Below are 20,760 nucleotides of genomic sequence, written 5' to 3'. Positions count from 1 at the left end.
TCAAGTTTCCTTCAAACGCCATTTAGCCCCCTTTACCTCTTGTCCTCCTTTCCTTCTAGTATGGCTATACTGTTTGCCTCTATGAGGTGTTTTTTTCCCCTCTTTTTGCTTAATCTCTTCACCATTTTCACCTAGAATCCCCACCCCTTGTCTGACAGCAGGCAGTCAGTTTTTTTTAGTTTATTTTGTTCATTAGATTCCACATATAAGAGAAATCATGTGGTATTTGTCTGTGACTGGCTTACTTCACTTAGCATGATACTCCCCAGGTCTATCCATGCTGTTGCAAAGGGTAAGAGTTCCTTCAATTTTTTTTTTATCCTCACTCAAAATCAATAAGTGACATGCTTATTGATTTTTAGACAAAGGGAGAGAGAGAGGGAGAGAAGCATCGATGTGAGAAATATCTCATATGTGACACAAAGGGGTACCGAACCCACAAACCATGCATGTACCCCAACTGGAAATCAAACCCACGACCTTTTGGTTTATGGGACAACACTCCAACCGAACCACACTGTCCAGGGCAGGAACGGCTGAGTAGTATTCCACTGTGTAAATGTACCACAGCTTTTTTATCCACTCCTCTACTGATGGATACATGTGCTGCTTCCAGATCATAGTTGTTGTAAATAATGGTCATAAGGCAGTTCCATTTTTAATTATTATGGTATCTCCATATTGCGTTCCACAATGGCTGCAACATCTTCATTCCCACCCACAGTGCTCGAGGGCTCCCTTTTCTTCACATCCGGGCAAATGCTTGTTGTTTGTTGATATTGATGATAGCCATTCTGATAAGTGTGAGGTGGTATCCCATTGTGGTTTTTGTTTGCACTTCTCTGATGATGAATGACATTGAATGTCTTTTCCTATGTCTATTGGCCATCCCTGTGTCCTTTTTGGAGAATTGCCCATTCAGATCCTTTGCCCATTTTTTAAATTGGATTGTATGTTTTCTTGATGTTGAGTTTTTTAAGTTCTTTATAAACTTTGGATGTTAACCCCTTATCAAATGTATCTCATTGGTGAATATGTTCTCCCATGAGTGGATTGTCTTTACATTTTGTTGATGGTTTCCTTCGTTGCGCATAAATGTTTTAGTTTGATGTAGTCCCATTTGTTTATTTTTCTTTTGTTTCTCTTGCCCCAGGAGACATAGCAGAAAATAGATTGTTATGAGAAATGTCCAAGATTTTACTGCCTACGTTCTCTTCCAGAATTTTTAGGATTTTGAATCTTATGTTTAACTCTTCAGTCCACATTGTGTTTATTCTTGTGTGTAGTGTAAGGAAGTAGTAGTCTAGTTTCATTTTTCTGCACATTGCTGTCCAATTTTCCCAACACCATTTATTGAATAGACTGTTTTTACCCCATTGTATGTTCTTGCCTCCTTTGTCAAATTGACATAAAGGTGTAGGTTTATTTCCAGGCTCCTGTGTTCCATTGACCTATGTGTCTGTTTTTATGCCAGTACCATGCTATTTTGATTAGAGTGGTCTTAATAGTATAGTTTGATACCAGGTAGCATGATTCCTCCAACTTTGTTCTTTTTTCTCAAGATTGCTGTGGCTATTCAGGGTCATTTACTGTTACGTATAAATGTGTGGAATATTTGTTCTAGTCCTGTGAAATATGACATTGATATCTTGATAGGAAGGAATTGTGTTGAATCTATAGGTTCCTTTTGGTAGTGTGGACATTTCAACAATGTTAATTCTTCCCATCCACGAGCATGATATATGCTTCCACTTACTTGTATATTCTTCAATTTATTTCTCTTGTCTTACAATTTTCTGAGTACAGGTCTTTCATATCCTTGGTTAAATTTCCTAGATGGGATTTTTTGATGCAATTATAAATGGGATTGTTTTCAGTTTCCTTATCTGATAGTTTATTATCAAGATATGAAAATGCAACTGATTTCTGGGTATTTATTTTGTATCCCAATACTTTCCTTTTTCTTTTTGCTGCTCTGATTGGGTGTTTTCTGCTACCTTGTCTTCTAAATCTCTGATTTGATCCTGTGGTTCATCCAACCTACATTTATTCTTTACAGTATATACTTTATTTCAGATATTGTATTCTTAATTTGTGACTTTTTTATGGTTTCTATGTCCTTCTTTATGTTATTGTAATTCTCACTAAGTTCCTTGTAGTTCTAAGTTCCTTGACCATCTTTCATTTAGCTGTATTTCTGGAGAGTTCTTCTGTTCCTTCATTTCTGTCATGTTTCTTTGTCTCATTTTGACTGTCATTTTGTGTGTGTTTGTATATATTACGTAGATCTGCTCTGACTCCCCGTCTCGGTAGGGTGACCTTATGTAGTAGGTGTACTGTGCAACCCAGTGGGGCAGTCTCCTTGATTAACTGAACTGAGTGCTCTAGGAATGTCCCTGTTGTTGGTTATGTGGCCCCTCCTGTCGTAGTTGAGTCTTGATTGCTGTTGGCCCATTCTTTCATCATGTTGACCTTCAAGTTGGCTGACTTTAAGGATCAACAATGACCACAGTGTATGAGGTGCTATGCAGGTGCTGACCACATGAAGCAGAATTTGCCTCAGCAGGGTCTGGTGCCTGCCAAGATCTTCCTTTGGATATGCTGCTTGTGAAGCTAATGGGATTCTGCTCTGATATTTTCAGAAGCTGGCTTCTGAGTGTGTTGATTCTGGTGCCTCCTGGTGCAGACCACTATCCAACACTGCCTATGACTGACCCTGGGCAAATTTTTTGGAGCCACAAACTGATCCACAGTTAGTGGCTGCCTCTGTTGGTCCTGGGTGTACCCAGAAAAGACCAAGCTTTTCACCAAAGCTGGCTTTAATAGTAATGGGCTTGGCACAGTTCAACGAAAGTCCCAAGGGAGATCTGCTTCCATCTGCCTCCACCTGCCAGTTGCCTGTTAGGCTCAGTCACAGAAAGAGCCTCTCATGATACTCGAGTTGCATGAAATATGTTTTCAGTGAGTCAGCAGGTATGGGTGAGTAGTATTCACCAGGTTGACACAAACTCAAACTTGGTGCCAGTGCTTGGTCTGAGCCACTCAGCAAATGTCCCAGGGTATAAGTCTAGCTGACACCTTCTGGGAGCTTGCACATCTTTGTGGTGTGGTGGGATCTCAGGGGGCTGTCAGGGTAAACCCAGCAGAATTTATCAGGCCCAAAGGGACCAAGATTTGGCCATGTGAGTGGAGGGCTCTGCACCAGTTGGACATGTGAGGGGAAAATGTCACCCATCTTAGAGCACACAACTCAGTCTGTCTCAGATTCTTCATGGAGCCTGATTTCAGCAGGGTGGCCCACCAGCAGTTGGGAGTGTGGGGTTATTGGATCTCGAGATGGGAAGGTGTCAGCCAGCCCGGGAAGAAAGTCATGGGAGTGGCTGCAGCTCCAGAACCATGCAACTCAGTCTGTCGTGATTTCTGCCCAGACCTCATGGGCAGGACAGAACCACCAGAAGTCAGGAGGGTGGGGCTAGCAGATCTCCCAAAACGGGGAGGGACCAATCAGGTTCATAGGAAAGTAAGGGGAATGACTGCCACACAATCCAGTCACTGATACTCCCTGAGTCTGCTCAGAACCCTACCCCAGCCAAGGCAGCTGATCCCTCAGCAGGACATAAACTCCACAAGATGGGGTGAGAGGGAGTCCATAGGGAGGGGCTATTGCATTCTCCCAGGCCAAAGCCCTATGGGTGGGAGTGCTCCAGCCAAGAAAGATGGTGTCTATGGTGTGGTTGAAGAACTCAGTTCAGGGATCCTGGTGGCTGTCCCTTTAGCTCTCTTTCCAGAGCCACAAAGTTCAGTCTGTTCTCATGTGACTCTGGTCTGCCCTGCCCTCTCTCCACCAGAGCCCAGGGTGAATGGCTGTGATCAATATTTGTGTTTTGGCCTGTTAAGAGGGTGCTCTAGTGGACTGCTCTCTCTCCCTGGTGGACAGAATCCCAGCGATTTTCACAGCTGGATGTTATATTGGTGACTGTTCCTTGCCTTGGTGTCCTGGACTGAGGAGCCCAGCTTGGGGTTGAGACCCCTCACTTCTCAGAGGAAACCATGCAGCCAAAAAATCCCCTGGATTCTCAGCTACTGCTGCTTGTGAGAATGTGGCCAGTCCTTGCATCTCCACCCTTTCTACCAGTCTTGATATGGCTGCTTCTGTAAATCCTTGGTTATAGGACTTCTCTTCAGTTAGTCTTCAGTTGGTTATTCAGGGTGATTGTCCTATATATTTGTTGTAATATATATCTGGCTTGGTCCTGGGAAGAGGTGAGCGTAACATCCATGCATTCTGCCACCGTCTTGGATCCTCCAAAACTGTGATCTTAATCCACGTAGTCTGGCTCCAAAATCTGCCCTCTTAGTAGAGTGTCTCTTACATCTCATAAGTTACTTATCTGTGCCCTTCTTTTCTTGCATGCTGTCACCTTCCCTGCTTCCCTAGCAGAGCCAGTATCTTCTGACCTTTTCTTTTCCCTATTAAAAACTACTCTCAGGAAAGAAGCTGATATGCTCATTGATTCATTTACATCAAGGAATAAATGACTGATGGTTTAACATAAAATACTACTACTCTAGGGTTGAGTTTTTTTAGGGGCATAGGCAATGTGTAAGGGGCCATAGAACCTTAACCCCAAACTGTGTTGAAATTTAAAGTGTATATGAGCGTAGGAGGCTGAGTTCATTGGGTGCATGACTCTCTGTGCCCTCAGATTACATCATTATACAGCTGGTGTGAGCCTCGTGGGAATCCTAGTAGAAATTAGGTAGGATCGTAAAAGTGGGAGTGCAGAGATAAGAAATACATCTTTATTATATTGATTCAATGATTTTAGAAATATCCTATTTCCCTAATTCATTATGAGGTGAAGAGTTCTGCTATAACCCCTAGTAACAGAGACCCTAGAAGAAAGCTTTCAGTTGGATGGTCATGGATGAAAAGAGATAATCCTATCCTAGAGTCTGTGTTTACACATTTACATCCGAATTGAGGTAGAGCTAAGGATTAATTAGGTTCCTTTATTTTCTACAGAAATAAAACCCTCTCGTGTGGCTGTATGGTTTATCCACTCTAGGAATCTTAAAACCTAGGGCATTACTGTAGAGCAACAATTTTTAACCTTTTTCATCTCATGGCATACATAAACTGCTAAAATTATCTGTATTTTTTGCCAGTCTGGTATAATTTTGATTCATTCACACAGGACAGCTATTGTGTCAGCTGTTGTCTTTTTTATTTGATAGTCTGAGGGAAAATAGGTCAGTCCCCCTGACGCAATAGTCAGGTATTCCATGTTTTAAAAAGTCTTGCAGCACACCAGTTGAAAATCCCTACTCTAGAGTTAACCTTGATACATCTCTTCTTATTCCACATCAGTCAGTCATCAAGCTTTTCATTTCTTTCTTTAATTAAATCTAGTTTAGTTCAATGAGCATTATTCAATGCCTACTTTATGCCAGATACTGTGTCTGGGCATGTAAGTACTCCTCTCTTAAATGTCTCATTTTCTAGAAAAGAATATGGTATGATTAAAGCAATCATAAAAGTGAGTTTCGATACATAAGCAATATCCAAGAGAGATTACTGTGTTAGGGAAGGTCAGGAAGGTTTGCAAAAGAGGTGATGCTTGAATAGGGTTTTTAGGATGAATAGGAGTTCTTCAGAATAATGTCAGGGGAGCAAAATATTCTAGCTGGAGGGCAAAACATACTCAAAGACATGGAAGCACAGCACAATGTGGCCTGGCAGCTGCAGGTGGTATTGCTGTAGAATAGAAGCTGGAGTCGAGGGGTGGTGAAAATGATGTTTTTGTTTTCTTCATTGTCAAGAGCTTCATATGCCTAGACTGTCAACTTGTTTATGTCCCCGTCTGTGATTATTGAAGGCCTAGCCTTTTTTCATTGCTCTGCTGGGTCATTCCTATATGCCTCTTGAGACTTTTAGTCACATATATCTTGATACCTAAGCATTTGTATACAGTTTGTGTTCTCAATTCTCAACCTTCCGTGATAGGAACTGGTATCTAAGAGTAGTAGAAGTAGGAATGACAACTTTCACTTTTATCTACATGATCATATAGGTTTAAATAATCAGATTTGCATATAATAATTTTGAAAAATGTTCAGAGTTAAAGGACTAATATGAAAATAGTGTTAGTACATTAATACAATTTACTATACCAAATAATTTAATTCGGTTAAACAAGTGTCTTTTTCTGCTCTCTTTCCATGAACAGTATTGAGAAAACACACAATGGAAGAAAACAAGAAGAGGATCCTTCCCTTCCATAACTGAGAGAAAATATTTAAATTTACACTCATGCAGTGTCTTGCTTTAATTATCTAAGAGAGCAAAATTATAGAGAATTTATTTAGCTTCTTCTGTTCATCATAAAATTTGACAACGTAAACACATAGTTCTTAAATAATATAGTGCTATAAAATGAAGTTATGTGGAAAACACCTCAAAGCAAACTGACTTTTATGTTAATTTATTTGTAAATTCTTTTTTAAGGATGCCGGACAGTTTTATGCTAAATATAAAGAAACAAGAATGAAGGAAAAGGAAGATGCATTGACTAGAGCTGAACTTGAGTCACTTCAAAGTGAGTTTTAAACATTGTCTTACTGTGTTAACAAAATCATGAAACTGATTATTTAAGTTTGGATTTTCCCTTAAATTCATTAGTAATTAAATTTTCTGTGCTTTCTTTGCCACTCTCTAAATAAAGTTACTTGTATTTAATGTATTATATATGGAAAATACTATATTAGTAACTACTGAGCCACCCACAGTTTAATATCAGAGAGATAAAATCAACATGTTCCTTAAGTTTAGGAAGCATCCAGAATCTAGAAAGTCCTAAACTACCCTAGTGATGTAATTGTCATTGGTAGTTTGTGCCAAGTCTACAGTAGTAAGTGGCAAACCAGGAAAATCAATGATTTTTGTTTTGAAAGTCTTTGTTTCATTTGTATTACTGTTACAGAAATGAAAAACTTTGACTATATTATCAGTATGTTGAAGTCTTCCATTGCATGCTAAAGACAGTTATTGCTGATTTTAGGAAAAGTGGAACATAACAGGCATTTTTTTCTAGCCCTGGCCTTTTTATCTAATTTTCCATATCTCCATCTTTCTCACACATACACTTTGTCCCTTTATGTCCTTTTATTTTTGTTCAGAGCATTTAACACTACTTAGCATTAACTTATTTATTAATTTTGTTTACTATCTGGTTCCCCAAATAGAATGTAAGTTTAATGAGAGTAGGGGCTATAGTTTCTATCAAACTATCTTAAAGAGTCCCTGGCACATAGTAGGTACTCAATAAATACTTGTTGACTGAGTTCACAGAGGTGAAATCTCTAATCTTTTAAAAATTCCAAATGAGTGTTTTTGGTTCAGACTTCATTCCCTCCACAGACTGAGATTCCTAGAGAAGGGCATGGTGTGCATGGTACCAATCTGGGCACAGAAGACAATAGAAAGATAATACCTGGTCACTTTACACCTGTAAGTGGATATACAAGACAGCATGCATAGTTTTACAAAACAATTTTTATGCTTTTTGAGAGTATGTGGTAAAAGCTATTCTGCAGTGTATAATAGTAATTTGGCCAAATCAAACTGCAGAAGAGCAACTGTAGTATTAGTATACCACACATTCAATTCACACATTCAGTAAATAGAAATATGGTGGTAGCTATTTCCCTTCATACAGTGAAAGTCCTAGCTTTCTGCCTTCACCCTGACACCAGACCATGGTTTAAGAAGAGATAAGAATTAGCCTTGACTAGTGTGGCTCAGATGGTTGAGCATCATCCTTCAAACCAAAAGGTCATTGGTTCCATCCCCACTCAGGGCACCTGCCTGGGTTGTGGGTTTGGTCCCTGCTCTGGCCATGTGCGACAGGCAACTGGTCAATGTTCCTCTCTCGCATCAATGTTTCTTTCCCTCTCTTTCTTCCTCCCTTCCTTCCTCTCTCTCTATAAGTAAATAAATAAAATCTAAAAAAAAAGAAGAGATAAGAATTATGTCCCATTCAAATCCAAAAAATCCATTGCCACTACTTAAATGTGTGCCTTTGAGAATTTTAGTTTCCTGACCTGTTTTAAAAAAAAAAAGTTCAACTAGTTAATCCCAGTATTAGTTTTCTGTTGCTCCTCTAACAAATGGCCAGAAATTAATTGGCTTATACATGAATTTATTATCTTACAGTTGTGTGGGTCAGAAGTCCAACATGGAACTCACTGGGCTAAAGTTAAGATTTGTCAAGCAGGGCTCCCTGCATTCCTTTTCCAGCTTCTAGAGATCTCCCACATTCCTTGGGTCCCAGCCTCCTTACTCCATCTTCAAAGTCAACAATGTTCCATCTCTCTTACTGTTCTTCTGGTGTCACATCTCTGTGTGAGCAAAACTGGGAAAAGTTCTCTGCTTTTAAGGACCAAGGTGATTAGATTAGACCACCTCGGATAATTTGGTATAATCTCAAGGTGCTCAGCCTTAATCACATCTGCAAAGTCCCTTTTCCCATGTAAAGTAAAATATTTCCAGCTTCTGGGGATGAGAACATGGTCATGTTTAGGTATTGTTTTGTTTTGTTTTGTTTTGTTTTCCCTATTAGAATCCTTCAGATATCTGGGAAGCTTTAGAACAGGGAATGTTTCTTTTTAATATTGGTGCCTGCAGAATTGAATACAGTGTCCTGGCACATAGTGAATGTTTAGTAAAGGGATGAGTGAATGAATATATGAATTAATGTAATGCCATGAATATTAATGTGTCATATGTGCACTTATCCTCCTATACAGATCACTGTTTCAGGAGCGTATAACTTAATTCAAAAGTTTTAACAATTACAAATACAAAACAATATTCAAATCAACCATATAATTGTTTAAAGCAGACTTCCATTTAGAGGAGAAAGTTTAGGATGACAGAGGATTACATATTAAGATTGACTGATATGTGTGCTGGGGAGTAAGGGTGAACAATTAATATTGTTACATTAAACCTAAGATTGAAATAGAAGCTGATGTTATAGCAGTTGTTGAAATAGTTTTACTTAAATTGATTGAATGAATAAATGAAACTAAATGTAATTTTTATGTAATTTTTATTAAGTAAAATTGTTACATAAATTTTCTAAGCCTTTTAAAACTGGTTCAAAAGAAGGGGGGAAATCACATTTACTACAAGAAAAGAGAAAAATATCAAATTAACCCTCCGAGATTTAATTGACATGTAACATTATGTTAGTTTTATGTGGACAACATGATGGTTATATATGTGTAGGCATATATAGCAAAATGGTCACCACAGTAAGTGTAGTTAACATCCATCATATTGTAACACATAGTTACAAATGTTATTTCTTGTGATAAGAACTATTTATTCTCTTAGCAACTTTCAAATATATAATACATTATTATTAACTACAGTGATCAACCTGTACATTATATCCCCAGAACTTAATTTATCTTATCACACACAGCTTTTTTACGTAGTTTTTGTAAGCACTTATTTTGGCATATATGAATTCTCTCATAATAATGGATTAAATATGCACACTAAAACAATTTCGAACATAGGGGCTAAACATAAAGTATTTATCATAATATAAAAACTTCCTTTTGAAGTTTGTGACCACTTTCCAAATTGTTCAGATGTTTTTGTTTTGTCTATTAGTTTGGTAGCAATTCTCAGATTTAATAATTGTCTCTTATTTTTTATTACTGCTTAATAAAAAATATTATGTAGAGAAACACAAATTTTAAAATCTGATTACTCTCTATGTACCAGTAAAAATGTGTAATAGTTTTCTAAAAGGTTTGAAAATTCACTACTAACTTTTCATTTCTTGAAACTCAAAATAGAAAACTAAATACTAGAAAGCATGTTAAAAACGATACTCATGTTAGGCTCTGAGTAATAAGACTTCTGTTACTCATGTTTTGGTATCAGTGGTATATTTAGAAAAGACAGTGGTATCAACATTAAGAATGTTAAAGTACAGTCACATTATTGTTAATAATGTCAGAAACTGTCATGTATTTTTTAATATAGTCTCTAATGGTTACATGCAAAGAATCTTTTAATTAATTTTGTTAACTTCATTACAGTGTGCTGAATTGTATACTTTAGAATTAATACATAAAGGCCCCAAATCCCCCAGTGTGCATTTCACTTGCCCCTATCTTTCTTCATTTTAAAGAGCATCATTGGAATACTGAGTTCATAATAACATTTCCATCTGCTTAATTGAGTAAGTGCATCTCATGCAGATTAGCCATAGCTATTTTATGCTGCCTGTTTTTCATGACTTAATTGCTAATCTGCCCTCAAGTCTGTCTGTTATACTGTTGAGATTGTGCAATATCCTCTGAGGGCTCCCCTGGAACTTCATTGAGTAGGGTGTGGTGATTTTATTAAAATGGTATTTTAGAGGGGGATATGTGAAAAGGGTAATTTCTTAAAAATAAATATTCTTTTGGGAAGTCTTTTTGCAAAAAAAAAGTGATACCTATTTGGAAAATTTTTAGCATTTATTCCTTTATTACAAAATTTTAGTTAATTTTCTTCTGTTTTAGTTTTAAACAAGTTGAATATTTATAAATATGACTATCAGTGTTAATAACACTTTTATATACTTTCTAATTATATGAGTTTTACTCTAAGGTAAAAATTGTGAATTCTAAGTACTATCATGAAACATACCATATCATTAATGGAAAAAACACATTTCAATTATTTTATAAAGAAATTGATTGCAAAAGCTAAAATTTGAATAGACAAAAAGGGGGAGGAAGGATAGAAGTAAAACTTAACATTTCCTTTACCTTTTTCTCTATATCTTATATGATTTAAGAACAAAGACAAAATCAAATAATCAGTCCTACTGTCAAGCACTTCTTTTATAGCTGCACAAATAGGAGTTTTAGAAATGAATTAAGTTTTTTTGTGTTTTGTGGTCCTTATTGCATACCCAGTGACAGACCCAGGGGTGCCAAACCCACAGTCAGAAAGGTGGGGGACAGACTGTGCCTCTTTAGGGTCTCAGGATGGGAAACATTCACCTTCTCTATGGCAAAGGAAGACTGGTTTCTTAGAAAACTCAGCTCCCAGAGAAAAAGGAGATGTGAGTGTTGATTTGTAAATTGCATCAAGGGTCGGTGAGGGAAAGGACAAAGGACATAGGGCAGAGGTAGCCCCATTGTAGGTGAGAACATTTTTCCTGTGGTAATATAGGATGCTCATGGATGGGAGGGTACTGTCTGAGATAACTTATGAAAAGTCATATAACCAGTCACTAGCTTGACCCAGTACATTTGGAAACATGACCAAATAGAAACACTCTACCTTGTGAACCATATTTATAAGAAAACCTAAAAGGAGCCCTAGTCACGAGGGTTTATATGTAGGCAAAGAATATCCTAAAAATAGTTTATTTCCTAGGTACTTTGCTATAAAATAACAGAATGTGGATTTTTAAAATCAAACAGCTCAAATGTAAATTTACATTCAATTCAATATTTCAAATCATGGTGCACTATGTATGTGCTTAAATATAATAGTCTTATTTAATTTTCCAATTAAAATAATTCAAAAAAGTTTATGTCAATAGAATATATAAATATTAATGGCTAGTCCAATTTTAACTAAAATTTTACTTATCAATTTGGAAGTGTACCTGTTTAATATACTTCATTTGTAAGTTCCATGCAGGCAGATGATTTTGTTTGACTTGTTTATAGCCATAACCTCAAAGAATAGAATAGTTCAGACATGTGGTATGTACTCGGTAAATATTTGTTGAACGAATTAATGAATTTAGAAACACTGTCTTGCTCTTTTCTACTTCATAATTTTTTTAAATTTAATTTTTATTGTATATTTTTTACATTACCTTTTAGTCCCCTATACCTCTCTGCCTCCAGCAATCACCACATTGTTGTCCATAGCCATGAGTCCTTTTTTTTGCTCAACCCCTCCACCCACTAACCTCCCCACCACTAGCTGTCAGCCTGCTCTTCATCTTAGGAGTCTATGCCCGTTTTACTTGTTAGTTAATTTGTTCATTAGATTCCACATATGAGTGAAATCATATGGTATTGTCTTTCTCTGACTGGCTTATTTCACTTAGCATAATGTTCTCCAGGTCTATGCGTACTGTCACAAAGGGTAAAATTTTATTCTTTTTTATGGCTGAATAGTATTTCACTGTATAAATGTCACATAGTTGTTTTATCCACTCCTCTACTGTTGGACACTTGGGCTGCTTCTATATCTTAGTGATTGTAAATAATGCTGCAGTGAACATAGGGGTGATTATGTTCTTTCGAATTACTGTTTTGGGTTCCCTCAGATATATATATTCCCAGGTTGGGATCACTGGGTCAAAAGGCAGATCAATTTTTAATCTTTTTGGTGTCTCCATACTGCTTTCCATAGTGGTTGCACAAGTCTGCATTCCCACCAACAGTTCAAAAGAATTTCCCTTTCTCCACATCCTCACCAGCATTTATTTATTGATGATAACCATTCTGACAGGTGTGAGATGGTATCTCACTGTAGTTTTAATTTGCATTTCTCTAAAATTTAGCAATGTTGAACATCTTTTCATAGGTGTATTGGCCATCTGTATATCCTCTCTTTGGAGAAGTGTCTGTTCAGGTCCTTTGCCCGTTTTTTAATTGGGTGGTTTGTTTTTTTGCCGTTGAGTTTTATAACTAATTTATAAAGTTTGGATATTAACCCCTTATCAGGTCTATTGGTGAATATGTTCTCCCATTCTGTGGGATGTCTTTTTATGCTGTTGATAATTTCCTTTGCTGTGCACAAAGTTTTTAGTTTGATGTAGTCCCATTTGTTTATTTTTTCTTTTGTTTCCCTTACTTGGGGAGATACATCCAATAAAATATTGCTACAAGCTATGTCCAAGATTTTGCTTCCTGTGTTTTCTTCTAGGGTTCTTATGGTTTCAGGTCTAACATTTAAGTCTTTGATCCATTTTGAATTTATTCTTGTGTGTGGTATAAGTAGTTGGTCCAGCTTTTTTTTTCTGCATTATCTGTCCAATTTCCCCAGCACTATTTATTGAATAAACTATCTTTAGCCCATTGTATATGCTTGCTTCCTCTGTTGAATATTAATTGACTATAAAGGTGTGGGTTTATTTCTGGGCTCTCTATTCTGTTCCATTGATCTATGTGTCTGTTTTTATGTCAGTACCGTGGAGTCTTGATTACTGTGAGTTTGTAGTATAGTTTGATATTAGGTAGAGTGATTCCTCCAACTTTGTTCTTCTTTCTCAGGATTGATGTTGCTGTGTGGGGCCTTTTGTGGTTCCCTATAAATTTTTGAAATATTTGTTCATGTTCTGTGAAATACATTGGAATCTTGATAGGAAAATGCATTGTATCTATAGATTGCTTTGTGTAGTATGGACATTTTAATGATGTTAATTCTTCCTATCCATGAACATGGAATGTGCTTCCACTTACTTGTATCTTATTCAGTTGCTTTCTTCAGTGTCTTACAGTTTTTTGAGTACAGGTCTTTTACATCCTTGGTTGGATTTATTCCTAGGTATTTTATTCTTTTTCAAGGAATTGTGAATGGGACTGTTTTCTTGATTTCCCTTTCTGTTCATTATCAGCATGTAAAAATACAACTGATTTCTGGTTATTAATTTTGTTTTCTGCTAGTTTGCTGAATTCATTTATCAGTTGTAGTTTCTTGATGGAATCTTTGGTGTTCTTTATGTAAAGTATGATGTCATCTGCAAATAAAGAGTTTTACTACTTCCTTTCCAATTTGGATGCCTTTTATTTATTTATTTTTTTTGTCTGATTGCTGTGGCTAGGACTTCCAATACTCTGATGAATAAGAGAGCTGAAAGTGAACAGTCCTGTCTTGTTCCTGATATTAAAAGGAACACTTGGTTTTGCCCATTGAGTTTGATGCTGGCAGTGGCTTTGTCATATATGGCCTTTATTCTGTTTAGGTATGTTCCCTCTATTCTCACTTTGCTGAGAGTTCTTATCACAAATGGCTGTTGGAATTTTTCAAATGCTTCTTCTGCATCTACTGATATGATCATGTGGTTTTTATCCTTCACTTTATATATGTGGTGAATCACAATTATTCATTTCCTAATGTTGTACCAACATTGCATTCCTGGAATAAATCCCACTTCATTATGGCATATGATGTTTTTGATATATTGCTGTATTTGGTTTGTTAATATTTTGTTGAGGATTTTAGCATCCATGTTCATCTGGGATATTGGCCTTCTATTTTCTTTTTGTAGTGTCTTTATCTGGTTTTGGAATTAAGATAATGCTGGCCTTGTAAAATGAGCTTGGGAGCTCTCCCTCCTCTTGAATTTTTAAAAATAGTTTGTGAAGGAGAGGTGTGTGTTCTTCCCACAATGTTTGGTAAAATTCATGTGTGAAGCCATCCTTTCCAGGGTTTTTGTTCGTAGTTTTTTGGTTACTACCTCAATTTCAGTAGGTGTAATCTGTCTATTCAGATTCTCTGATCTTCATGCAAGCCTTTTAACATTTTCTGCAGTACTTGTTTGGTATTAACAAACTCCTTTAGTGTTTTCCTTTTCTGGGAAGCTCTTTTTTTCTCCTTCAATGTTAAATGATAGCCTTGCTGGGTGAAGTAGCCTTGGTTGTAGGTCCTTGTTTTTCATCACCTTGAATATTTCATGCCACTCCCTTCTGTCCTAAAATGTTTGTTTTCTTGTATTTAAAGATTTTATTTATTATATTTTTAGAGAGAGGGGAAAGGAGGGAGAAAGAGAGAGGGAGAAACATCAATGTGTGGTTGCCTCTCATGTTCCCCCTATTGGGAACCTGGCCTTCAACCTAGGTATGTGCCCTGACCGGGAATCGAACCGGCGTCCACTTGATTTGTAGGCTGGCACTCAGTCCACTGAGCCCCACCAGCCAGAGACAGCCTAAAATGTTTCTGTTGAGAAATCAGATGACGGTCTAATTGGAGCTCCCTTGTAGGTGACTACCTGGTTTTCTCTTGGAGCTTTTAGGATTCTCTCCTTCCCTTTAATCTTTGCCATTTTAACTATGATGTGCTTGGTATAGGCCTCTTTGGGTCCATCTTGCTTGGCACTCTCAGCATTCCTGGGCTTGTGTGTCTTTTTCTTTCACCAAACTGGGGAAATTTTCAGTCATTACATCTTCAAATAGGTTCTCAATCCCTTGCTTACTCTCTTCTTCTGATATTCCCAAGCTGTGGATGTGATTACACTTCATGTTGTCTCAAAAGTTTGTTAAGCTCTTCTCATTCTTTTGAATTCTCTCCCTCTCTGTTTTTCTTTTTTTTTTTTTTCTTATTTATTTTTTGCTGTTCTGCTTGGGTGTTTTTTCTACCCTGGGTTCCAAATCACTGATTTGATCCTCTGCTTTACCTAAGCTACTGTTCATTCCTTCCAGTGTATTATTTATTTTAGATATTGCATTCTTTATTTCTTACTGGTCCTTTTTTATTGTTTCTATGTCTTTTTATATACTGTTGAGTATCCCTATAGTCATTACTCTAAACTATCTATGTGATAAATTGTATGCTTCTCTTTCATATAGTTCTTCTGGAGGATTCTCATGTCCTTTAATTACGGCCTGTTTGTCTTCCCATTTTTGCCTGCCTTATTGTGTTTCTTTCTATGTATTAGGTAGATCTGCAAAGACTCTGTTGCAGACCTGTGTCAGACACTGCATGTGACTGGCCCTAAGCAACCTGTTTGGAGCTATCAGTGATCCACAGCCTGTAGCTTTCAATGCTGGGCATCTTTGTGTGCGGAGAGAACCAGGCTATGCAGCAATGCTGGCTTTTATCAGCATCAGCCCCAGTGGAGTGTCTGCTGTACTCTCAGAGCTCCCAGAGATCCACCTTCATTGTTAAACTTAATCACTGAGATAATCTCCAGCTGAACTAAGTACCCGGGCTTAAGCTCCAGGGTGGGCCATATTGTTTCCTTTGGGCAGGGTTATTGCTTCCCCTCAGGATGATGCCATTCAGAGAGGATTGCTCTGCCTGAGAAAGATGGCCTTGGCATTATGGGGAATGACTCAGCACAGGCTCCCTGGTAGCTATTTCTTCAGTTCTCTCTCTAGTCCACCAGCCCCAAACTGTCCTCATGCATCTCTAGTCTACTCTGCCAGAGCCCAGGGTAAGTGGCTGCAAATGGAATTTTGTGCCCTTAAGGGGCTCTGTGAGTCTCCAGCTGTCTTGCCCTAGCAGACAGAATGCCTGCAGCTTGTCAGAGCTAGATGTTATCTGGGTTCCTTTCCCAGCTCTGGTGCTGGAGGCTAAGGAGCCCAACTTGGAGTTTAGACTCCATACTTCTCAGGGGGAACCCCTAGCTCCTAAAATAACCCTCTGATTCTTCAGCTGCCACTCATGGGATGCCAGCCAGACCTCTTCCCTCCTCTGAGCTCCCTGCCCGTCATGTTGTAGGGAAGTGTTTTTTCTGTATGTCCTTGGTTATAAAGCTTCTGTCCAGCTATACCATTTAGTTGGTTATTCAGGATAATTTCTCTACAATTTAGTTTTAATTCCAGTTTGGACCTGGGAGGAGTTTTGTGCAGCTTCCCCTTATTCCTTCGCCATCTTGGACTTCTCTGAAACTCTTTACACAGTAAACAATAACTCCCCATTCTCAACTCTGCCACCCCATGGTAACCACTATTTTACTTTCTGTGTCTATGATTTTGACTACTGTGTTTCTCATATAAGTCTATCATACAGTATTTCTCTAACTGTCTTATCTCAGCCTAATGTCCTGAAGGTTCATCTATGCTGTGGCATATGTCAGAATTTCCTTCCTTTTTAATGCTGAATAATATTCCGTTGTACATGTGTGCCCATTTTGTTTATCTATTCATCTGTCAATGGGCACTTGGGCTACTTCCACTTTATAGTCTAATTTATTGTAATTCTGCTGTATATATGAGTATACAAATAGCTCCGTGGGGGACCCTGGTTTCATTTCTTTTGGGTTTCCAGATGTGGAATTGCTGGGTCATATGTTAATTCTACCATTAATTTATTGAGGAATTGTCATACCATTTTCCACAGTGCTGTACCATTTTACATTCCCAATAATATTGTACAAAGTTTCCAATTTCTCCACATCCTCGTCAACACATATTTTCTATTTTTGGAATTTTTTTAATTGCAGCCATCCAAATGATTGTTTCTTTGGGAAAATATCTATTCAGATTCCATACCCAATTTTAATCAGATTATGTTTTGGCTAGGACTTCCAGTACTATGTTGAACAAGAGTGGTGAAAGTGGACATGCCCATCTTATTCTTGATCTTAAGGGAAACACTTTTAGTTTTTGCCCATTGAGTACAATGTTGGCTTAGGTTTTTCGTATATGACTTTTATTAAGTTGAAGTATGTTCCTCCTGTTCCTACTTTGATGAGAGTTTTTATCATAAATTTGTGCTGGATTTTATTGAATCCAGCTTTTTTTCCATCTATTGATATGATCCTGTGATTTTTGTTTGTTATGTGTCACGTTTATTGATTTACAAATATTGTACCAACCTTGCATCCCCAGGATAAATCCTACTTGATCGTGGTGTATGATCTTTAAAAAAAAATTATTATTTATTTTTAGAGAGAGGGGAAGGAATTGAGAAAGAAAGGGAGAGAAATGTTTGCCTCTCGTGCACCCCCCATCAGGGACCTGACCCACAACTGAGGCATGTGCCATGACCAGGAATTGAACCAGCAACTCTTTGGTTCGTAGGCCAGCATTCAATCCACTGAGCAACACCAGCCAGCACTGATCTTTTTAATGTATTACTGTATCCAGTTTGCTTATATTTTTTTGAGGATTTAGTATCTCTGTTCATCAGGGATATTGGCCTGTACTTTTCTTTCTTTGTAGTGTCTTTATCTGGTTCTGAAATTAAGATAATATTGGCCTCATAAAAGAGGTTGGAATATATTGGAATAGTTTGATAAGGAGACGTGTTAGTTCTTCTCTGAATGTTTGGTAAATTTCACATGTGAAGCCATCTGGTCCAGGACTTTTGTTTGCTGGAAATTTTGTGATTACTACTTCAATTCATTAGTTGTTATTGGTCTATTCAGGTTTTTTGCTTCTTCCTGATTCAGGAAGATTGTATGTTTCTCAAAATTTATCCATTTCACCCAGGTTGTCCAACTTCTTGTCATATAGTTATTCATAGTATTTTCTTACAATCCTTTGTATTTCTGTGATGTCAGTTGTTAGGTCTCTTTCATTTCTGATTTTATTTATTTACTTGGTTCCTCTGTCTTCTTGATCAGTCTGGTTAAAGGTTTTCGATTTTTAAAAACTTTTTTATAATAACAGCTCCTGGATTTATTGATCTTTTGCTTTTTTTTTTTTTTTTTAGGTTTTAAGTCATTTATTTCTGCTCTGATCTTGATTATTTCCTTCCATCCACTCTCTCTGAACTTTGTTTATTGTTGTTTTTCTAGTTATTTTAGGTGTAGGGTTAGATTGTTCATTTGAGATTTTTCTTGCTTCTTGTGTTAGGCCTATAATGCTATGAACTTCCTCTCAGGACTACTTCACTGTGTTCCATGTGTTTTGGGAGGTTGTGTGTTCATTTTCATTTGCTTCCAGGTAATTTTTTATTTCTTCCTTGAACTAATTGATAACTCATTCATTATTTAATAACATGCTGTTAGCCTTCATGTGTTTGAATGTTATTGATGATTTTTATTGAGGTTGATTTCTAGTTTCATGCCATGGTGATATGAGAAAATGCTTGATATGATTTCATTTTTCTTGAATTTGTTAAGACTTATTTTGTGTCCAGCCTTGGCTGCTGTGGCTCAGTGGATTGAGTGCCAGCATTCAAACCAAAAGGTTGCCAGCTCTTTTTCTGATAAAGACACATGCATGGGTTGCGGGCCATGCCCCCAGTTTGGGTTGTGCAAGAGACAACCCGATAGATGTTTCCCTCCCTCTCTTTCTTCCTCCCTTCCCCTCTCTCTAAAAGTAAATAAATAAAATCTTTTTTTTTTTTTAAAGACTTTTTGTGTTTTAACATGTGCTCTATCTTTGACAATGATCTATGTGCTCTTGAGAACGTGTATGCTGCTGCTTTGGGATGAAATGTTCTGAAATATTAATTAAATCTATTCAATCTGGTGTGTCATTTAAGATCACTGTTTCTTTGTTAATTTTTTTTGTCTGGAAGATCTATCCAGTAGTGACAGTGAAGTGTTACTGTTTCCTACTATGACTGTATTGCTGTTGAACTCTTCCTCAAACTCCACCCTGATTTTCTTGAGTGCATATGTGTTCCTCTTGTTGGATCAATCTCTTTAGTATTATGTAGTGACCTTTTTTGTCCCTTGTTATGGCCTTTATTTAGAAGTCTATTTTGTCAGATATAAGTATTGCTACCCTAGGTTTTTCCTTTTTTGTCTTCATTTGCATCAAATGTTTATTTTCCATTTCTTCTCTTTCCACCTGTGTAAATTTTTTGTTCTGAGGTCGGTCTCTTGTAGACAGCATGTATATGGATTGTGTACCCTATGTCTTTTATTGGAGCTTTTAATCAGTTTACACTTAAGGTTATTATCGATAGGTACTTCTTTATTCCCATTTCTTTTATACCTATGTTCCTCTCTCTAGTTCTTACAGTAGTCCTTTAACATTACTTGCAATGCTAGTAATGAACTCCTTTAGACCTCCCCCCCACCCCGGGAGGCTCTTTATTTTGCCTTCAGTTTTAAATGATAGCATTGCTGGATAGAGTAGTCTTAGTTGCAGGTCCTTGCTTTTCATTTCTTTGAATACTTCATGCCAATCCCTTCTGGCCCAAAGTGTTTCTGTTGATAAATCACTTGACAGCTTTATGGGGTCCCTTGCAGGTAACTGACTGTTTCTGTGTTGCTGCCTTTAAGATTCTTTGTCTTTAAAATTTGCCATTTTAATATGATGTGTCTTGGTGTGTGGTTCTCTTTGGGTTCATTGTAATTGGGACTCTCTGTGCTTCCTAAACTTCTGTGACTTTTTACTTTACCAGGTGAGGGAATTTTCAGTCATTATTTCTTCAAACATGTTTTCTATCCCTTGCTCTCTTTTCCTTGGGGTATCTCTATGATAAGGATATAGTCCCAACTTCCCTTAAACTATCTTTGTTCTTTTTAAGTCTTTTTACTTTTTGTTGCACTGATTGTGTGTTTTTTTCCTACTTTGTTTTCCAAATGGCAGATTTGATCATCTGCTTTATCTAGCCTGCTTTTAGTTCCTTCTAGTGTATTCTTAATTTCAGATAATGAATTCTTCATTTACAACTGGTTCTTATTCATAGTTTCATAGTTTTTTGTGTCCTTTTTCATGCTGATGTAGTTCCCACTAAGTTCCTTATTGTTCCCATAAAGTTTCTTGTAATTCTCACTAAATTCCTTGAGCATCTTTATAACCCTTACTTTGAACCCTATGTCTGATAAATTGCTTGTCTCAATTTTATTTAGCCCTTTTTCTGGGCATTACTACTTTTCTTTCATTTTTTGTTTGTTTCTTCGTCTTCTGATTTTAGCTGTCTCTTTTTGTGTGTACTAGATAAATCTGCTTTGACTCCCAGTCTTTGTGGTGTGGCCTTAATTGGTAAGAGTCTTGTGGGACCCAGTGGTGTAGTCTCCTGGATCTCCTGAACTGGATGCTCTAGGAATGTCCCTTGTGTGGGTTAATTGGACTCTCCTGTTATGACTGGGTCTT

General features: G+C 37.2%; 1 protein-coding gene across 1 annotated transcript in view; it reads left to right on the top strand.

The window, feature by feature from the left end:
- DNAJC1 (DnaJ heat shock protein family (Hsp40) member C1) overlaps positions 1 to 20,760 on the top strand; it is a 226,999-nt gene that overhangs the window by 110,082 nt on the left and 96,157 nt on the right. Inside the window, exon 7 of the mRNA XM_024576243.4 lies at positions 6,509 to 6,599. Within this exon, the coding sequence (XP_024432011.3) occupies positions 6,509 to 6,599 (91 nt within the window). The remainder of the gene's footprint in view (positions 1 to 6,508; positions 6,600 to 20,760) is intronic.

This window comes from Desmodus rotundus, chromosome 4 (genome assembly GCF_022682495.2).
Source record: "Desmodus rotundus isolate HL8 chromosome 4, HLdesRot8A.1, whole genome shotgun sequence".
NCBI classification, from domain to species: domain Eukaryota; kingdom Metazoa; phylum Chordata; class Mammalia; order Chiroptera; family Phyllostomidae; genus Desmodus; species Desmodus rotundus.
The sequence above is the reverse complement of the archived record's forward strand: the minus strand, read 5'-3'. Positions and strand labels throughout refer to the sequence as shown.